General features: G+C 43.7%; 1 protein-coding gene across 1 annotated transcript; it reads right to left on the reverse strand.

Annotated features, from left to right (window-relative positions):
- Positions 1–815: 815 nt before the first annotated feature.
- Positions 816–15,856, reverse strand: LOC139464265 (uncharacterized). The gene is made up of 8 exons (XM_071245788.1): positions 15,755–15,856; positions 12,858–12,892; positions 11,579–11,737; positions 8,529–8,681; positions 7,348–7,497; positions 4,245–4,394; positions 2,566–2,715; positions 816–1,011 (listed from the first exon to the last, which is right to left on the reverse strand). The coding sequence occupies exons 1-8, from the start codon at positions 15,813–15,815 to the stop codon at positions 892–894; spliced, it is 978 nt and encodes a 325-aa protein (XP_071101889.1). The 5' UTR covers positions 15,816–15,856; the 3' UTR covers positions 816–891.
- Between the last annotated feature and the right edge of the window lie 811 nt (positions 15,857–16,667).

A 16,667-nucleotide genomic window follows, 5' to 3' on the forward strand; every position in this document is an offset into this window, starting at 1 on the left:
TATGACTACTCCCGGGAAGAGGTCTTTAATATGGCCACAGACTATGATCTTCATGTGCAGTTGGACAAAATTGAACAAATGATCAAAGGTTGGTTGGTTGGTTTGTTGTTTTGTTACAGCACTCAGCAATATTCCAGCTATATGTAAATAATCGAGTCTGGACAAGACAATCCAGTGATTAATATCAGGAGCATCGATCCACGCAATTGGGATCGATTACATGCATCAACCAAGTCAGCGAGCCTGACCACACGATCCCGTCAGTAGCCCCTTACGACAAGCACATTCTCCTTTTAAGGCATGCATCGGTTGCTTGAATACCTATTGTACCCTGGGTCCTTACGGGTCTCACTGAATGCAGCCGCCAGGTGTACCAACATTATCCTATTGGTTCTTCCCCTCGTGAAGATCCGAGTGATGGGCGCCAACTTGGTTGATGCATGTCCTGATGAGTAAGAGTAAGAGTTGGTCTTGAAGCCTTGCTTACAATAACATCCGACTAACGGGATCGAGTGGTCAAGCTCGTTGACCTGGTTGGTGCATGTCATCGTATCCAACTTGCGTAGATCTATGTTCATGACCTTAATCATTTGAAATTGTCTTGGTTATTTACAGACCGCAGTCCTACAGATGGAATGTTGCTGAGTGCGGCGTTAAATAACAGACACATAACTGCCCTTCTGTATATGCCTTTTCTTAATGTCTAACGTGTTAATGTCACTTTATTGCGGAGATATTGCAGATGCGACGTCACATTTCCATTTGTCACGACCTGCTCTATCCCGCAATCGGGTGTCCATGTAAAAGGAGTGTGTAAATAGAGGAGTTGTGTTCATGTTTCATTAAATTTATTTCTGTCGTTGACAACGAAGGTGTATGTCCACCCTAGTTCTACTGAGGGCAGTAGGCACAGCCTGGGCAGCCATGGCCGTCAATGTCGAGGGTCGACGTCTTCAAGGGACGGTCACATGGCCCAGGTTCAGCACAACTCACGTCGGGGCACGATGCAAGCTGGATACAAAGAACGGGAAATGTTAATGGTATCTTGCATTTGTCAACATGTATATGTTCCAGATCCCATCTGACCCGTGAAGATTCCGGGGTAGAATAGGTCTTCAGCAACCCATGCTTGCCGTAAAAGGCGACTAACGGGATCGGTGGTCAGGCTCGCTGACTTGGTTGATGCATGTCATCGATCCCAACTGCATGGATCGATGCTGATGATATGAATCACTGGATTGTCTGGTCCAGATTCAATTATTTACAGACCGCCGTCATATAGCTGGAATATCGCTGAGTGCGGCGTTAAACAACAAACCAACCAACCAACCAATCCCCTCTCCCTCTGTATCCCATACATCTCTGGTCAACCGATTGACCCTTAATGATAATAAGTATTCCCCCGCAATATATATGCTGACGTGAAAGGCGACCAAATGGATTGGATGGTCAGGCTCGTTGATTTTGTTTATATCCTGTCCTGTCGTACCCCGACGGCGTCGATCGTTTCTCACAACAATCACTGGACTGTCTGGCTCAGTGAGTGAGTGAGTGAATGAGGTTTAACGCCGCTTTTAACATTATCCCAGTTATATCGCGGCGTGTCAGCTTAATGTGGGAGGAAAGCCCGAAGTGATGCAGGTCTCAGACGTTTACCACGTCGGTGAAATCCACGAGCACGGGTATGGTGCTGACAAACCTAGAAACATAATCGGGGCGAACCGGAATTCGAACCTACAATCATAGGTTTCTGCCGTGCCCAAAGGACGCAACTCTGCACAGCGAATCGCGGCGCCTTAGACGACTGGGCCACTGGGCATCCTCTCTCTTCCGCCCTTTGACCTTGGTTGATTTAACGCAGAGATCTAGTCCGTCAACTAACACAAACTAAATGTACAACTGTCATGTTTCTGAAACGTTTCAGGGACAGATCAGCTGAAGACGTATTCCACACCTGCGCCTAGTCGATGCAAAGCTTACTTATATCAATATCAATGATAGAAGACATGATTTATAGTCTTTCCAGTGTTACCGAAAGGTGGTGTGTTGAACCTCCTGGTGCTAATCCCCATGCTGCTATATATAGTGTCAGAGGCTCAGTCTTGGAGCTCAGTGTTACTTGAGTCTTCGGGAAGTGTCGTAAAATATCCCAAACGTTTCATGTTACTACCGACTGGCACACCACTGTTCGTTGTCCTGAAGCCGCGCTCACGATATTCCAGCTTAATTAATGCGGTCTGTAAATAATTGATTCTCAAATGGACAATTCAGTCATTGACATCATGAACACCGATCCAAGCATTTGAGATACGATGACTAATGGGATCGGGTGGTCAGACTAGCTGACTTGGTTGTTTCATGTCATCGTATCCCAATTGCGTGCATCGATGCTCATGATGTCAATCACTGGATTGTCTGGTCCTGACTCGATTATTTACAGCGAGCCTGACCACCCGATCCCGTTAGTCGCCTTTTACGACAAGGTCAGTAAATGACGCGGGTCAGTGATGACAAGTCATCGCACTATAAGGATCTGGTGATCACGCCAAGTATTCGGGGACTTACTAATCGTTTGACCGGACTTGACTCGGATGGACAGTACGGGCATCCTGGGCATTTGTGTGAGACTCCGGGGATGGTCACTTCGTGGATGGAGTAGGGCGTGTCACACTGGCCAGGGGCGGGGCACTTGAACACAGGGCACTCGAGGTGGACCTTACGGCAGAACAAAAAGTCAAACCTTTAATGAATATTACATGATAAAACAAAACAGTGTTTCTAAACTCATAACACTGTAACTGTATCACAGTGGCTGTGTTAGTAAGTTTTGGTTTGTTTGCTTTGTTTTGTTTGATGTTTTGCGCCGCGCTCGGCAATATTCCAGCCACATGATGTCGGTCTGTAAATATTTGAGTGTTGACAATACAGTGACTGACATCGTGTTCATTGACCTACGGAATAGGATACTATAACATGCATCAAGTCAGCGAGCCAGACCATCCGACCCATTTCGTCGCCTCAAGGTCGACCAGCATAGTTTTGTGGAGACCAATACTGACAAGGAATCCCCACGGCGTATAATTGATGTTTTGAGGAAATCCAAAGTGACTTGATCATTATCTTCAAAAGTTTAATGTCAAACGAAGTGTGGGGTTATTCTTATCTTGTCCCATCTTATAAAAAATAGACCCGTGAAGATCCGGAGTAGAATAATAGGTCTTCAGCAACCCATGCCTGCCATAAAAGGCGACTATGCTTGTCTTAAGAGGCGACTGACGGGATCGGGTGGTCAGGCTCTCTAACTTGGTTGATGTATGTCATCGTATCCCAATTGGGTGGGTCGATGCTCATGATGTTAATCACTGGATTGTCTGGTCCAGACTCGATTATTTACAGACCGCCGTCATATGGCTAGAATATTGCTGGCATCATTGGGTGGCCCTACAGCTGGAGAACTGAGATAACAACGAGTGAGTGAGTGAGTTGTGTTTAACGCCGCTTTTAACAGTATTCCAGTTATATCACGGCGTGTCAGCTTAATGTGGGAGGAAAGCCCGAAGTGATGCAGGTCTTAGACCTTTACCACTTCGGTGAAACCCACGAGCACGGGTATGGTGCTGACAAACCTAGAAACATAATCGGGGCGAACCGGGATTCGAACCCACAATTATAGGTTTCTGGCGTGCCTAAGGGACGCAACTCTGCACAGCGAATCGCGGCGCCTTAGACGACTGGGCCACCCGTGCCCCCAGATAACAACGAACAAACAACACGTGCTAAGTCATCTGACAAGACGCAAATAAGCAGAGATATAATTAAAAAGTTATTCGAATAAATATTATCACTGAACATTTCCAAAGTAAGTCATTAGATAATCGAATCTTGTTCAGTATATCAATTAAATATGTCACACTGTGTCATATACAAAAATGCGACTATGCTTGTAACAGTCAACTAACGGGATCGGGTAGTCAGGCTCGCTGACTTGGTTGAAGCATGTCATCGACCCAAATTGATGCTCGTGATATCAATCACTTGAATACTGCTTAGTGAGCGTAAAACAACAAAGCAACCAAAATGTTTTCAGGACGCGATTTTTCACAGTAGCTAATATAAAGGAAACAAAGGTACATGGCCTTGACTTGAACTTACATCGATCCGGTGGTTCATTAATCCAGAAATGTGCTAAATACTCGTATTGGTACAGTCTGGATTAACGAGACATTGATTATTCCACGGCCTACCTGTCTGGCAGCCTGCGTGGATATGTTCCAGTACACACACATCTGACACCCACGGCACACCTTGCCCTCGTAGGTGAAGTGAGTCCACTCAAACCTGGCACAGTTCGGGAAAGGCGGTGGGCAGGGTAGATGGGGGCAACTTGGACGCGTCTGTAAAATATTAAGGTTGCATAAAAAAAGATTTCTCGGGCACATGCTTGTCACAACTGAGGAGGGAGGAACCCTTCATGTTTTTTTTCCACCATGAAACCAACAAACACAACTGGGCAAACATCGAACTCGGCCCTTTAATTCAAGGTCAAGTGTCAAGCATTGTATTGTTTGGATAACAGAGTATGCTTCATACAACGCGGGGAATTTGAAAAGAATTTTTGTCTGGCAATAACAAATATTGATGCGTAGGATTTAGTGAGTGTGTGAGTGAGTTGGGTTTAACGCCGGTTTTAACAGTATTCCAGTTATATCACGGCGTGTCAGCTTAATGTGGGAGGAAAGCCCGAAGTGATGCAGGTCTCAGACGTTTACCACTTCGGTGAAACCCACGAGCACGGGTATGGTGCTGACAAACCTAGAAACATAATCGGGGCGAACCGGGATTCGAACCCACAATCATAGGTTTCTGGCGTGTCTGAGGGACGCAACTCTGCACAGCGAATCGCGGCGCCTTAGACGACTGGGTCACCCGTGCCCGCTGCGTAGGATTTAAAATGACGCACCGGTGCGGGAGAATGTCAAGGTCTGTTTGTCCATTGTCCGTCTCAGAAACAATTCAACCAATGAGGCTGAAGTACCAAATACTTGTTCCCACCAATGACGACACCCCAGTTTGTTCAAGTTTGGTCTAATCCGATTTTCAATATGGCCGCCACGACAACTAAATTTATATTAAAAACATTTTTTTCGGCCATTCTCGGTCACCTTGACGAAACTACTGAATTCTCCTGAACTGCATTACCTCGCATTATGAACCTCATCTCCTCAGAAACCAATGGACCAATGAAATTGCATATGATTCTTCTCACCATGCTTAAGAGGTTCGAATCTGATTTCAATATGAAACGTCAAGTATGGCCATTACATGTACATGTGGGGCGGTCGGGTGGCCTTGTGGTTAAAGCGTTCGCTCGTCACGCCGAAGACCCGGGTTCGATTCCCGACATGGGTACAATGTATAAAGCCCATTTCTGGTATCCCCCGGCGTGATATTGCTGGAATATTGCCAAAACCGGCGTAAAACCATACTAACTCTCTCACTCACATGGTCATGTTTGTACAAACTGTAATGACATTTGATATGTGTTTAGTTTGTATGTTTGTTGTTTAACGCTGCACTCAGCAATATTCCAGCTACATGACGGCGGTTTGTTAATCGAGTCTGGACCGGACAAACCAGTCATTGACATCATGAGCATCGATCCACGAAATTTGGATCGATGACATGCATAAACCAAGTCACCGAACCTGACGACCCTATCCCGTTAGTCGCCTCTTACGACAAGCATAGTCGCCTCTAAGACAGGCATGGGCAGCTGAGGACCTAATCTACCCTGTATCTTCACTGGCCCCACACAATTGGGATACGATGACATGCATCAACCAAGTCAGACAGCCTGACCACCGAACCCGTTAGTCGCCTCTTACGGCAAGCATGGTCACCTTTAACGGCAAGCATGGGTTGCTGAAGACCTATTCTTTCCCGTATCTTCTGGGGGTTTGTGGGTGTCTGAATAGTGTCAACTAATAAAGCTGCGAAATCCTAACTAATTGTATTTACTTAACCCCACTTTTACTATCCGACTATCTACCCAGGATCTTCACGGGTTTGTGAGAAAGTGAGCTGGATTTTAACGCCACTTTGAACAGTAGGCAAGTAACATCACGGCGTGTCAGCCTAATGTGGGAGAAAAGCCCGAAGTGATGCACCTCTCAGACGTTTAAAGCTTTACTGAAAGCCCAAAACCACGGGGAAGGTGCTGACAAACCTAGAAACCTAATCTAGGCGAACTGGGTTTCGAACCCACAATCATAGCTTTCTGCTGTGCCTACATGAAGCAACTCTGGACAGATAATTGCGGCTCTTCAGGCGACTGGGCCACCCGTGCCCCCGCATGTGTCTGTGTCTGTGTCTGCATGTATCTTCATGCGTGTTTCTGAGATACATTCCGCTTTTATGTATATTTCACCCACCTTCCACAATTGATGAGTGAATGGTATGGTTTTACGCAGCTTTGAATAAGTCATATTTCGCCAAACATAAGGGATTCACACATGACGGAAATCGTCGTTATAAGCGAACGCTTATCCATGCCACTGGCCACACTCCGTTCACACAGGTGTACATTTATGTTGGATTTCTGTGCTCAGGCTAAAATACAAACATTTCCACCAAACTACCTCTGCTCCGATGTAAAGTATTTTAGCGGAACATTTAAAGTTTGTTATAGTTATGTTTGTTTTATTATGGACGCAAACCCAAAGCCTATTTCCCTCATGTTAGTTCTGTGTTTAGCTTCCATCTCAGAACACCGACATCCTCATGGAGTCCACCTGTCCTTAAGCTTCACTTTGATGTCAACAGACTTAATCGGGGTTGACAATAATTTTCACATCAAACCGTTCCCGATTTTTTGAAGTCTTGGAATGGAGATATCCTGCCTCAGAGGGCTATTGCTTTGTCCATGATAGCTAACATGATAGCAAGACATCGGACAAAAACCTTGCCTTTTTACGAAAATGAACTGATCGCCAACGGTGTAATTGTAATTACTTCCGACCATGGTTTTCTACTGTTTTCAAAGTTATAGAAATGTTTAGTTATTGCCATTCATTTTCAAACATTCATGCTGAGTTTGGCTAATAATCCGCGTTAAACAAAAAAAAAGAGTCTTAGAAAATATTAACAATCAAAGAGTTCAAAAGGTTAAGTCTTTGAACACAAAAAAGATCAGAAAATGAAATGTTTCATTCTTCTATGAATGCTAGGTTTTCTTTATTGCATTAAATGTAAAATCGGATTTGAGGTCGCATTCAAGATTACTGCACTTATGCAGCGACGTGCACACGTGCGCGCATGTGGGTCTGCTTGTTCTGGTTTAGTACTTACGTCAGAGGCAGCATCGTCTGTCGTGGTGCTGGTACCGTTGACACAGAACTGACATCCCTTGCACAGCTTGCCGTGGTACCAGAAATGACTCCACACCTTGTGGGTGCAGTTGCCAGGGAATGGGCAGGGGAGATGTGGACATTTCACATCCTGTAACAGATATTGCCATGCCCACTGTCTGGTGTTGGTGATTCTGATGCAGAACACACTGTCATCTCTTATATATTTGTCACTGTATTCTTAATATAATATTAAATTATTGAGGGGCACCAAACAATGTGACGTTAACTGTGAGTATGCAAAGGGATTATCGCATGTTTATGAAAACCTGTCCGATTCCGATTCTATTTTAAGTCCTCGACTGTGTTTGGGGTTCCCTTTTAACCTCTCACAAAGAAGTGTTGGATTGTCCACCCCGTGGCTGATGGAACTGTCCTTGTACCTTTGACGAATGTATTTTACAGGGATCATTTAAATCATGTAACATTCTAGTTTATCTCAGTGTTTACCACATATCTCTAGGCTGATCAACCGTGACAGAGCAGCCTGCCATGTTAAGTATAGTTTCAATTAACCAAATGCTTGTTTCATGACAAGTAGTCATAAGACAGACATATTTCATTACTTAATTAAGTACGTCTCTAATACAAAACCTAATAATGAACCACTTTAAAATACACCGAACAATCCCTTGGGGATTCTGGGTGATGATATAGGTACAGCAACCCATGCTTGGCGAGAGAGGCGAATAAATGGATCGGGTTTACCCGCTGACTTGGTTCATTTCATGTTATCGTATTTCAATTGCGTGAATCGATATAACACTTTTCAAGCCTCTTAAAGGAATATATTCAAAGTTTACAATTTATGTCCCCGAAATCGAGTGTTGCACACAGTTAATGTACAGCTGGGGCGGTCGGGTAGCGTATTGGTTAAAGCGTTCGCTCGTCACGCCGAAGACACAGGTTCGATTCCCGACATGGGTAAAATGTGTGAAGCCCATTTCTGGTGTCCCCCGCCGTGATATTGCTGGAATATTGCTAAAAGCGTTATAAAAACCATACTCACCCACTCATGTACATTTCCCCTGCGGCGATTCGAGTCAGATCATATACACGCCTCCGTCATTTGGCTGGAATATTGCTGAGGGGCGTTAAACAAAAATATAAAAAAACACGTACCTTAGCAGCACTGTCAGTGAGACCTGTTTCGGTATCCTCCGGTATACAGTTCTGACAACCCTTGCAAAACATTCCGTGATACCAGAAGAAGCTCCAGGCTTTACGTGTGCAGTTGGCGGGAAGTGGGCAAGGTAGATGGGGACACTTCACGTCCTATAACGTAGATGCACAAAATCATATATACAGATTAGCCGTGTGTGTTATCGTATTGCAACTGTCATATACTTCGCGCAACTATTGAAGAATCACCGGTTTTATATTGGACTGAAAACACGATTGCCACACATAATTTGGTAAAACAATGAGTGTATTATTTCCAAATTTATTACAAACGAGCATATGAGACAGTCCCTTTGGTTTGGCACCGCTGCCATATTCTCCCAATAACATTCTGAAGGTGCTGCCACCTGACATTGACTATATTACCCGTATGGAGCATCTGGCATGATGTACAGTGCTTAGAAATAGACTCATTGTTGCAAGTGCCTGTTATAAAACTGTACCGTTGATGAGGTTTGGAAACGATCAGTCCATCCCTCCAGTTGAAAGTGCAGATAATGACAATTGGTTGTGTTCGAGTGTTTTGTGACCATGAACATTTTGTTGGCATCAACTTTACCATTCATATCCATGTGGACGACCCTTTAATAGTTAGGTTGAGTATACTATCTTGAACCATTCACCTGGAAGGTGGGCTTTCTGGACCAGCAGAGCTAGTGAGATTCTACTGCGTACACCCGTCATGTTTCCTGGGCAGTAGCACGATGACAGCATAAGCGTCACCTAGTGAGTGAGTGAGTTGGGTTTAACGCCGCTTTTAACAGTATTCCAGTTATATCACGGCGTGTCAGCTTAATGTGGGAGGAAAGCCCGAAGTGATGCAGGTTTCAGACGTTTACCACTTCGGTGAAACCCAAGAGCACTGGTATGGTGCTGACAAACCTAGAAACATAATCGGGGCGAACCGGGATTCGAACCCACAATCATAGGTTTCTGGCGTTCCCAAGGGTCGCAACTCTGCAGAGCAAATCGCGGCGCCTTAGACGACTGGGCCTCCCGTGCCCCCAGCATCACCTAGTTGGTCAGTATACAACATAAATGTACCTGTGTCAAGGTGTCTGTGCGATCTGATCCGTGGACGATGACACAGTACTGGCAACCCTTGCAAAACTTGCCATGATACCAGAAGAAGCTCCAAGCTGTGCGTGAGCAGTTGGTGCGAGGTGGAGGGGGACAAGGCAGTCGGGGACACTTCACGTCCTGTTCCATAGTACATACAGATATCGATGTACAGCTTAAGTTGGACAACCAAGTGGGTATAACTAAATTACATGCAATAAAAGTAACTATTGGTTATACCTACTTGGGTTGTCAATCCAGATTTGAAGAGGTCGTATTAAGACGATGTCGTATTGGCCATTCTCGATATACTCATGAATATTTGTTAAAAGGTGAGGGTCCTCCATTCTGCATCCCTTGTGATGAAAGAATCACAGCCAAGCATAACCTGCTTGACTGTATTGAATTTTCCATCACAAGGGATAACTATTTCGAAGTTTCTTCTTTTTTAGCACGTAAGTTCTCATTTTTTTTTTTTTTTTTTTTAAAGAAATAGAATTATTAAATAAATTTTGAGATATATGTTTTGTAATTAATAAATATTTTAGAATTGGTATAGAGAAACTTGTTAACTGAGATTGTTGGTGGCTTTACCCTTGATGGGGGTTGAAGTAGTGTAAAATGATTGTCCCCCAAGGGTATATCAGACCTCGTCATTCAAAGTAATTGTTTTTCCACCACAATTTTAATCGAAGTATATATGTTCATTTAACTTTGGCTAAATTTGTCATTAATCGCCAACAGCGGAAGGGATGATGTAAATCCGACTGGGGTCCATGCAGGTAGCAAAAGTACTGTAAGTCCCCAGGGACCCTGACATGGTGATCTACCTTCAGCTGCTGGCGATCTATAGCTCTTTTTCATATTGTACCGTTACTTAAGTGATATCATTTTACAGTTTTAAATATTTATCTGTGATATTCTAGTAATTTTACTGTCCATCGATGACAGGTTTTCATTTAGTTTAAATATATTTATTTATAAAAAATCTATAATTTCTCGTCAGGATATGGCTGAAATATTGCTCAAACTCACAATTTGTGGATTTGAATACCTCAGGGGACACTTCAGGGGACACTTAATCACTAATAGTGACCAAAATTAAATTTGAAAAAGAGAAATACCGTAAAACGGACGATAAAAAAACGACAAACCAAGTCGTCATCCAAACTAAACAATTCGCAACTGAGTGGATTCTCCATGTTTGTTTGTTTGCACTCGGCAATATTCCAGCTTTATGACGGCGGTCTGTAAATACTCGAGTCTGCGCAAGACAATCCAGTTATTGATATCAACGCAATTGGGATCAATGTCATGCATCAACCAAGTCAGCGAGTCTGACCATCTGATCCAGTCAGTCGCCTTTTACGGCAAGCATGGGTTGCAGAAGACCTATTCTACCCCGGATCTTCACGGGTCCCGTCATCAACACTAAAGATGACTTTGTCACGAAGCAGTGGGGCGAGGTCACAAATAATCAAAATGTGTACAAATTCATTCAGATATTGCAGGTAGACTTAAGCACTAGAGAGGGAGAGGAGACAACTTCGAGCCAACTAGAATTGTTTAAACAATAAACAATCAAAACAAATACTTGGACATTTTTTTCATATGTGCCTTGTAACTGATCCTTGGCTGTTTGTGTGTTTTGTGTTTTGTCTTGTTTAACGCTGCACTCAGCAATAGGCTTTAGTGTGGGGCAGCACCGAAGCCCAAGAAACTCTCAGTCAAGCTGCAGAAACCCATCAAACTGCACTCCGAGATCGACGTTGCTTAACGTAGCGTCACCTGAGCATCAATGCATGCAATTTCAATACGATGTCACGCATCAACCAAGTCAGCTAGCCTGACTACCCGATCCCGTTAGTCGCCTCTTACGACAAGCATAATCAATAACTACACGTAGATACAAACGTTCAAGATGAATTTACCTCATCTAAACTACCAAAGGTCTTTGCGCTGGTACCGTTGACACAGAACTGACATCCCTTGCAGAGCTTTCCGTGGTACCAGAAATGACTCCATACCTTGTGGGTGCAGTTTCCAGGCAACGGGCAGGGGAGATGAGGGCATTTAACATCCTCGAGTTCCTGAAAGGTATCATGAGTTAGATTATGTGAAATCAACGAGCGAGTGAGCGATTTGGTTGGTTGGTTTTGATTAACGTCGCACTCAGCAATATTTCAGCTATATGACGGCAATCTGTAAATAATCGAGTCTGGGCCAGTCAATCCAGTGATTGACATCATGAGCATCGATCCACGGAGTTGGGATACGATGACATGCATCAACAAAGTCAGCGAGCCTGACCACCCGATCCCGTTAGTCGCCTTTTACAACAAGCATAGTCACCTTTTACGGCAAGCATGGGTTGCTGAAGACCTTTTCTACCCCGGAATCTTAACGGGTCGCGAGTGAGCGAGTTCACATGCAACGTCGCATCGTCATTATTACAACCATTATTACGAGACCAAGTTGATAATTATATTCACAAAGTGAGTCATAAAGGAAAAGCTATATTTAAAAACAAATTTTATCAAACATATTTGGACATTACAATATCATTTATACAACATAAATCACTGGCTATAGGCCACCAGTAACCAAAGCCGGACCACCTTGAAGTCGACGAAACAGAATATAAGGGACGGGAAGAAGTCATTGCAACTATTAGGGGTTGTGGGGATGGCCAAGTGGTTTATGGTATGATTGCAGTTAGTCGTGCAGAGTTGCGTACCTTAGCTGTGTGAGGGTCCGCTGGTCTTGGTGTTACTAAAATACTTGCCAAAAGCCGCGAGCAAAACATGATGAAAACATAAGGTAATCGAGAATGATTACTCTCTGGCGTTGACGTTTTAAATATGTGTTTGCGTGTTTGTTGTTTAACGCCGCACCTAGCTATAGTCCACCTTTTGGCGGCGGTCTGTGTAAATAAGCGAGTCTGGACCAGACAATCCAGTGATTGACATCATGACCATTGATCCACGCAAATGGGATCGATGACATGCATCAACCAAGTCAGCGAGCCTGACCACCCGATCCCGTGTGTCGCCTCTTACGACAAGCATAGTCAAATTTTACGGCAAGCATGGGTTGCTGGAGGTCTATTCTTCCCGGAATCTTCACGGGTCCGTTTTATATATAGAAATCTACGTACATGTACATGGATTATGTACATGTAACGAGAAACAATAAGAAACAGATATACACCTTTGTTGTAGTGGTTTCTTCTGTAGCCTGACCCTCTGAAAATTAAGAAATATATTCATTTGTATTGAATCAATCGAACATTCTTTAAAATGTTCAAGTTAAATCTAATAGATGTCGATAAGTTTGACAAAAGTGAATAAATAAGAGGCATGTAATTATTTCTTTGGTCATATTTGTCTCGTCGGTTCACTAAATGGTTGGTTGTTGGTTTGTTGTTTAACGCCGCACTAGCGAATATTCCAGCTATATGACGGCGGTCTGTAAGTAATTGAGTCTGGAGCAGACAATCCAGTGATTGACATCAAGAGCATCGATCCATGCAGTCGGGATCGATGACATGCATCAACCAAGTTAGCGATCCTTACCACCCGATCCCGTTAGTCGCCTTTTACGGCAGACATAGTCGCCTTTAACGGCATGCATGGGTTGCTGAAGACCTATTCTACCCCGGATCTTCACGGGTCCCGACGGTGTTGGACGTTGTTCTAAATATCGTTGTTCCTAATATCAAGTAGCTAGCGTGTTGTCAATAAAAATCAGGGTGATTGGCAGATAGGTGACTGCAATTGGCTATATTTAGCGGTGAACCAGGCAAACACTACATCTGCATGTTGTTTTTCTTTCAGTTCGTGCTGGTTTGGTTGTTTATTTGTTGTTTAACGCCGCACTCAGCAATATTCCAGCTGTATGGTGGCGGTCTGTAAAAAAATCAAGACTGGTCCAGACAATCCAATTATTGACATCATGAGTATCGATCCTGACCACCCGATCCCATCAGTCGCCTCTTACTAAAGGCTACTATGCTAACAGGAACGGATGGTCAGGCTCGCTGACTTGGTTGATACATGTCATCGATCTCAAATGCGTGGATCGATGCACATGATGTCAATCACTGGATTGTCTGGTCCAGGCTCGATTATTTTACAGACCGCCGTCATATAGCTGAGTGCGGCGTTAAACAACAAGCAAACAAAAATCTTACGACAAGCATAGTCGCCTTTTGTGGCAAACATGGGTTCCTGAAGACCTATTCTACCCCGGATCTCCAGGGGTCAGTTCGTGCTGGTGAGTGAGTGAGTTTAAGTTTAACTTCACATGGGTAATGTTTCAGCCATATCGTGACTGGTGATGAACGTACGCAGCACATGCAGCTAAATACAGCCGTTATTCAGTCGGATTGTAACCACACTGTAAGTATTATTCGTTTTGGTTGGAATGGCTACTTTTCACTTTGAAAGTATTAGAACACATAAAGCTATCGTCGTTAAATGATCATCACGATATTTCGTGATTCGCTTTCAAGTGGCGAGGACTAATCCGGACAAATGTCGGTTTTACAGCGCTTTCACTTTGAGATCTACGGAATCATTTTAGGGGCATTTGTTTTTCTTTGTTGAAATTTTAAGTTAGATTCTTGAAATTTCAACATAATTTCAAGAATCTAAGTTGAAATTTTAACTTAGTATCTTGAAATTTCAAGAATCTAAGTTGAAATTTTAACTAAGTATCTTGAAATTTCAAGAAAAAAAGAAGGAAAGAAATGGCCCTATGAGGCTTCCGTAGAGATCTCCGTGCAGACGCTCTCTATCTACTTTACGAAGCGGACGCGGTCAGATAGAAAAGGGATCAGTTCCAATGTCATAAGGAGTATCAACTGCGGTGTAGTTTACAAACAATTTCAGAGGTTTGGTTTCAGGTTTCAATAGCCTAAAGTGGGCGTGCATTATAACTTCAGTTTAGCAATACGAACGTGATTCCGTATAGCAATACGAACGATCACGTATCATGAGATTTGTTTGTTTGTTTGTTTGTTGATTAACGCCGCACTCAGCACCAGTGATTTACATCATGATCGTCGATCCATGCAATCTGGATCGATGACATGCACTAACCAAGTCAGCGAGCCGACCACCCGATCCCTTAAGTCGCCTTTTACGACAAGCATAGTCACCTTTTTACGGCAAGCATGGGTTGCTGAAGACCTATCCTACCCTGGAATCTTCACGGGTCCGTATCATGAGAATACGATATTCACAATGAAGGAGATACGATGTTCACAATGAAGTTTCATCTGACTATTTTGTCTTCCACCTTCAGATTGTTATCAACCATCATCATTTTGTGTAAAGTGAAAACTCGCTAGTCCTGACGTAACCGTTCTTGTCGCCTAGATTTACCCCCCCCCCAAAAAAAAAAAAAAAAAAAAACAACAACAAAAACAAACGGATAAAATATTTCGTTCGTTGAATATGTTGAATACCGTCGCACTCAGCAATATCTCAAAAGATGGCGGGACCGTGAAGATTCGGGAAGGAATAGGTCTTCATGCAGCAACCCATGCTTGCCCCAAAAAGAGACTATCCTTGTCATAAGAGGCGACTAAAGGGATCGGGTGATCAGGCTCGCTGACTTGGTTGATGCATGTCGTCGTATCCCAATTGCATGGATCGATGCTCATGATATTCATTGGATTGTCTGGTCCATACTCGATTATTTACAGACCGCCGTCTTATAGCTGGAATAATGCTGAGTGCGGCGTTAAACAACAAACCAACCAACCAACTTTATGCATAAATTTAAATATGAAACAGATGAGGCGGTCTCACTGCTAGCTCAGGTGGGTAAATCAGTGGAAGGGACCTATTCACGGGTCTCATGTCGAAGTAGAAGCTGAAGGATAACAAATCCCGTATAACTGACACTGACCTACATGGAGCTGTTGACGGTCTAACCCTAAATACATGGGATTGGCTTGCACGAAACAACAGATGGTACATAGCTAAAGAAAAGCAACCCGCCCGAACCTGAAGTCCTTCCAAATAATATCTCAACACATTACTCCTGTCTATTTGTTTTGTCGATTACTAAATCGATGTATTTGGTTTGATAAGACCTACCTGTGTGTTGCGCAGAAAAGGACAAGACGATTACCACCACCAAGACGCCATGGAACAACATCGTCGTCGGTGATAAGGTTAAGTGACCCAGTTGTAGTGTTTACTGAAGGACAGATTACTTGTGTGTGTGTTTACGTTACACGATCCTGTGAGTACACAAAACCCTGACATTATTGCAAGCGATGTTTAAGGCGTACGAACGAATGTATGCAACTACCATATGTGAGCGGACCCGTGAAGATTCCGGGGTAAAATAGGCCTTCAGCAACCCATGCTTGCCGTAAGAGGTGACTATACTTGTCGTTAAAGGCGACTAACGGGATCGGGTGGTCAGGCTCGCTGACTTTGTTGATGTATGTCATCGATCCCAATTCCGTGGATCGATGCTCATGATATTAATCACTGGATTGTGTGGTCCAGACTCGATTTTTACATACCGTCGTCATATTGCTGGAATATTGCTGAGTGTGGCGTTAAACAACAAACTAACCAACCAACCAATATGAGAGTGAGTGTGGAACACCACTTTGAACAGCATTTCAGTACCGTCATGACGCGCCCTTTAAGAAAAGTAGGGGAATATACATGTTATGGTCGGTCATCATCGATCGGTTATGAAAGATTAGCGTCGACAAATTACGGCCAGATTTTTCGGAACCAAACCCTGAACGCCCAACACACCCGACGCGTGGACCCTGCAATTCTTCCGTGCACATTGGGAGGGTTTAACACTTCAGTGAAAGGTCGTCAAATCGCTCGGAGCCATTAGTATTGTTGATTCTTATTATCCACATTAACACGTAAGCCCTCTACTCTTACTTTAAGGCAGTGTTTGTTAGCAGTGGCCCGTTCCACAAAGTGATCTGATCGTAACTCCCATATTTAACTGGGACTTACGACTACGATCGCTTTG

The sequence above is a fragment of the Haliotis cracherodii genome, unplaced genomic scaffold, assembly GCF_022045235.1.
Source record: "Haliotis cracherodii isolate W230 unplaced genomic scaffold, xgHalCrac1.p SCAF_17, whole genome shotgun sequence".
Lineage (NCBI taxonomy): Eukaryota > Metazoa > Mollusca > Gastropoda > Lepetellida > Haliotidae > Haliotis > Haliotis cracherodii.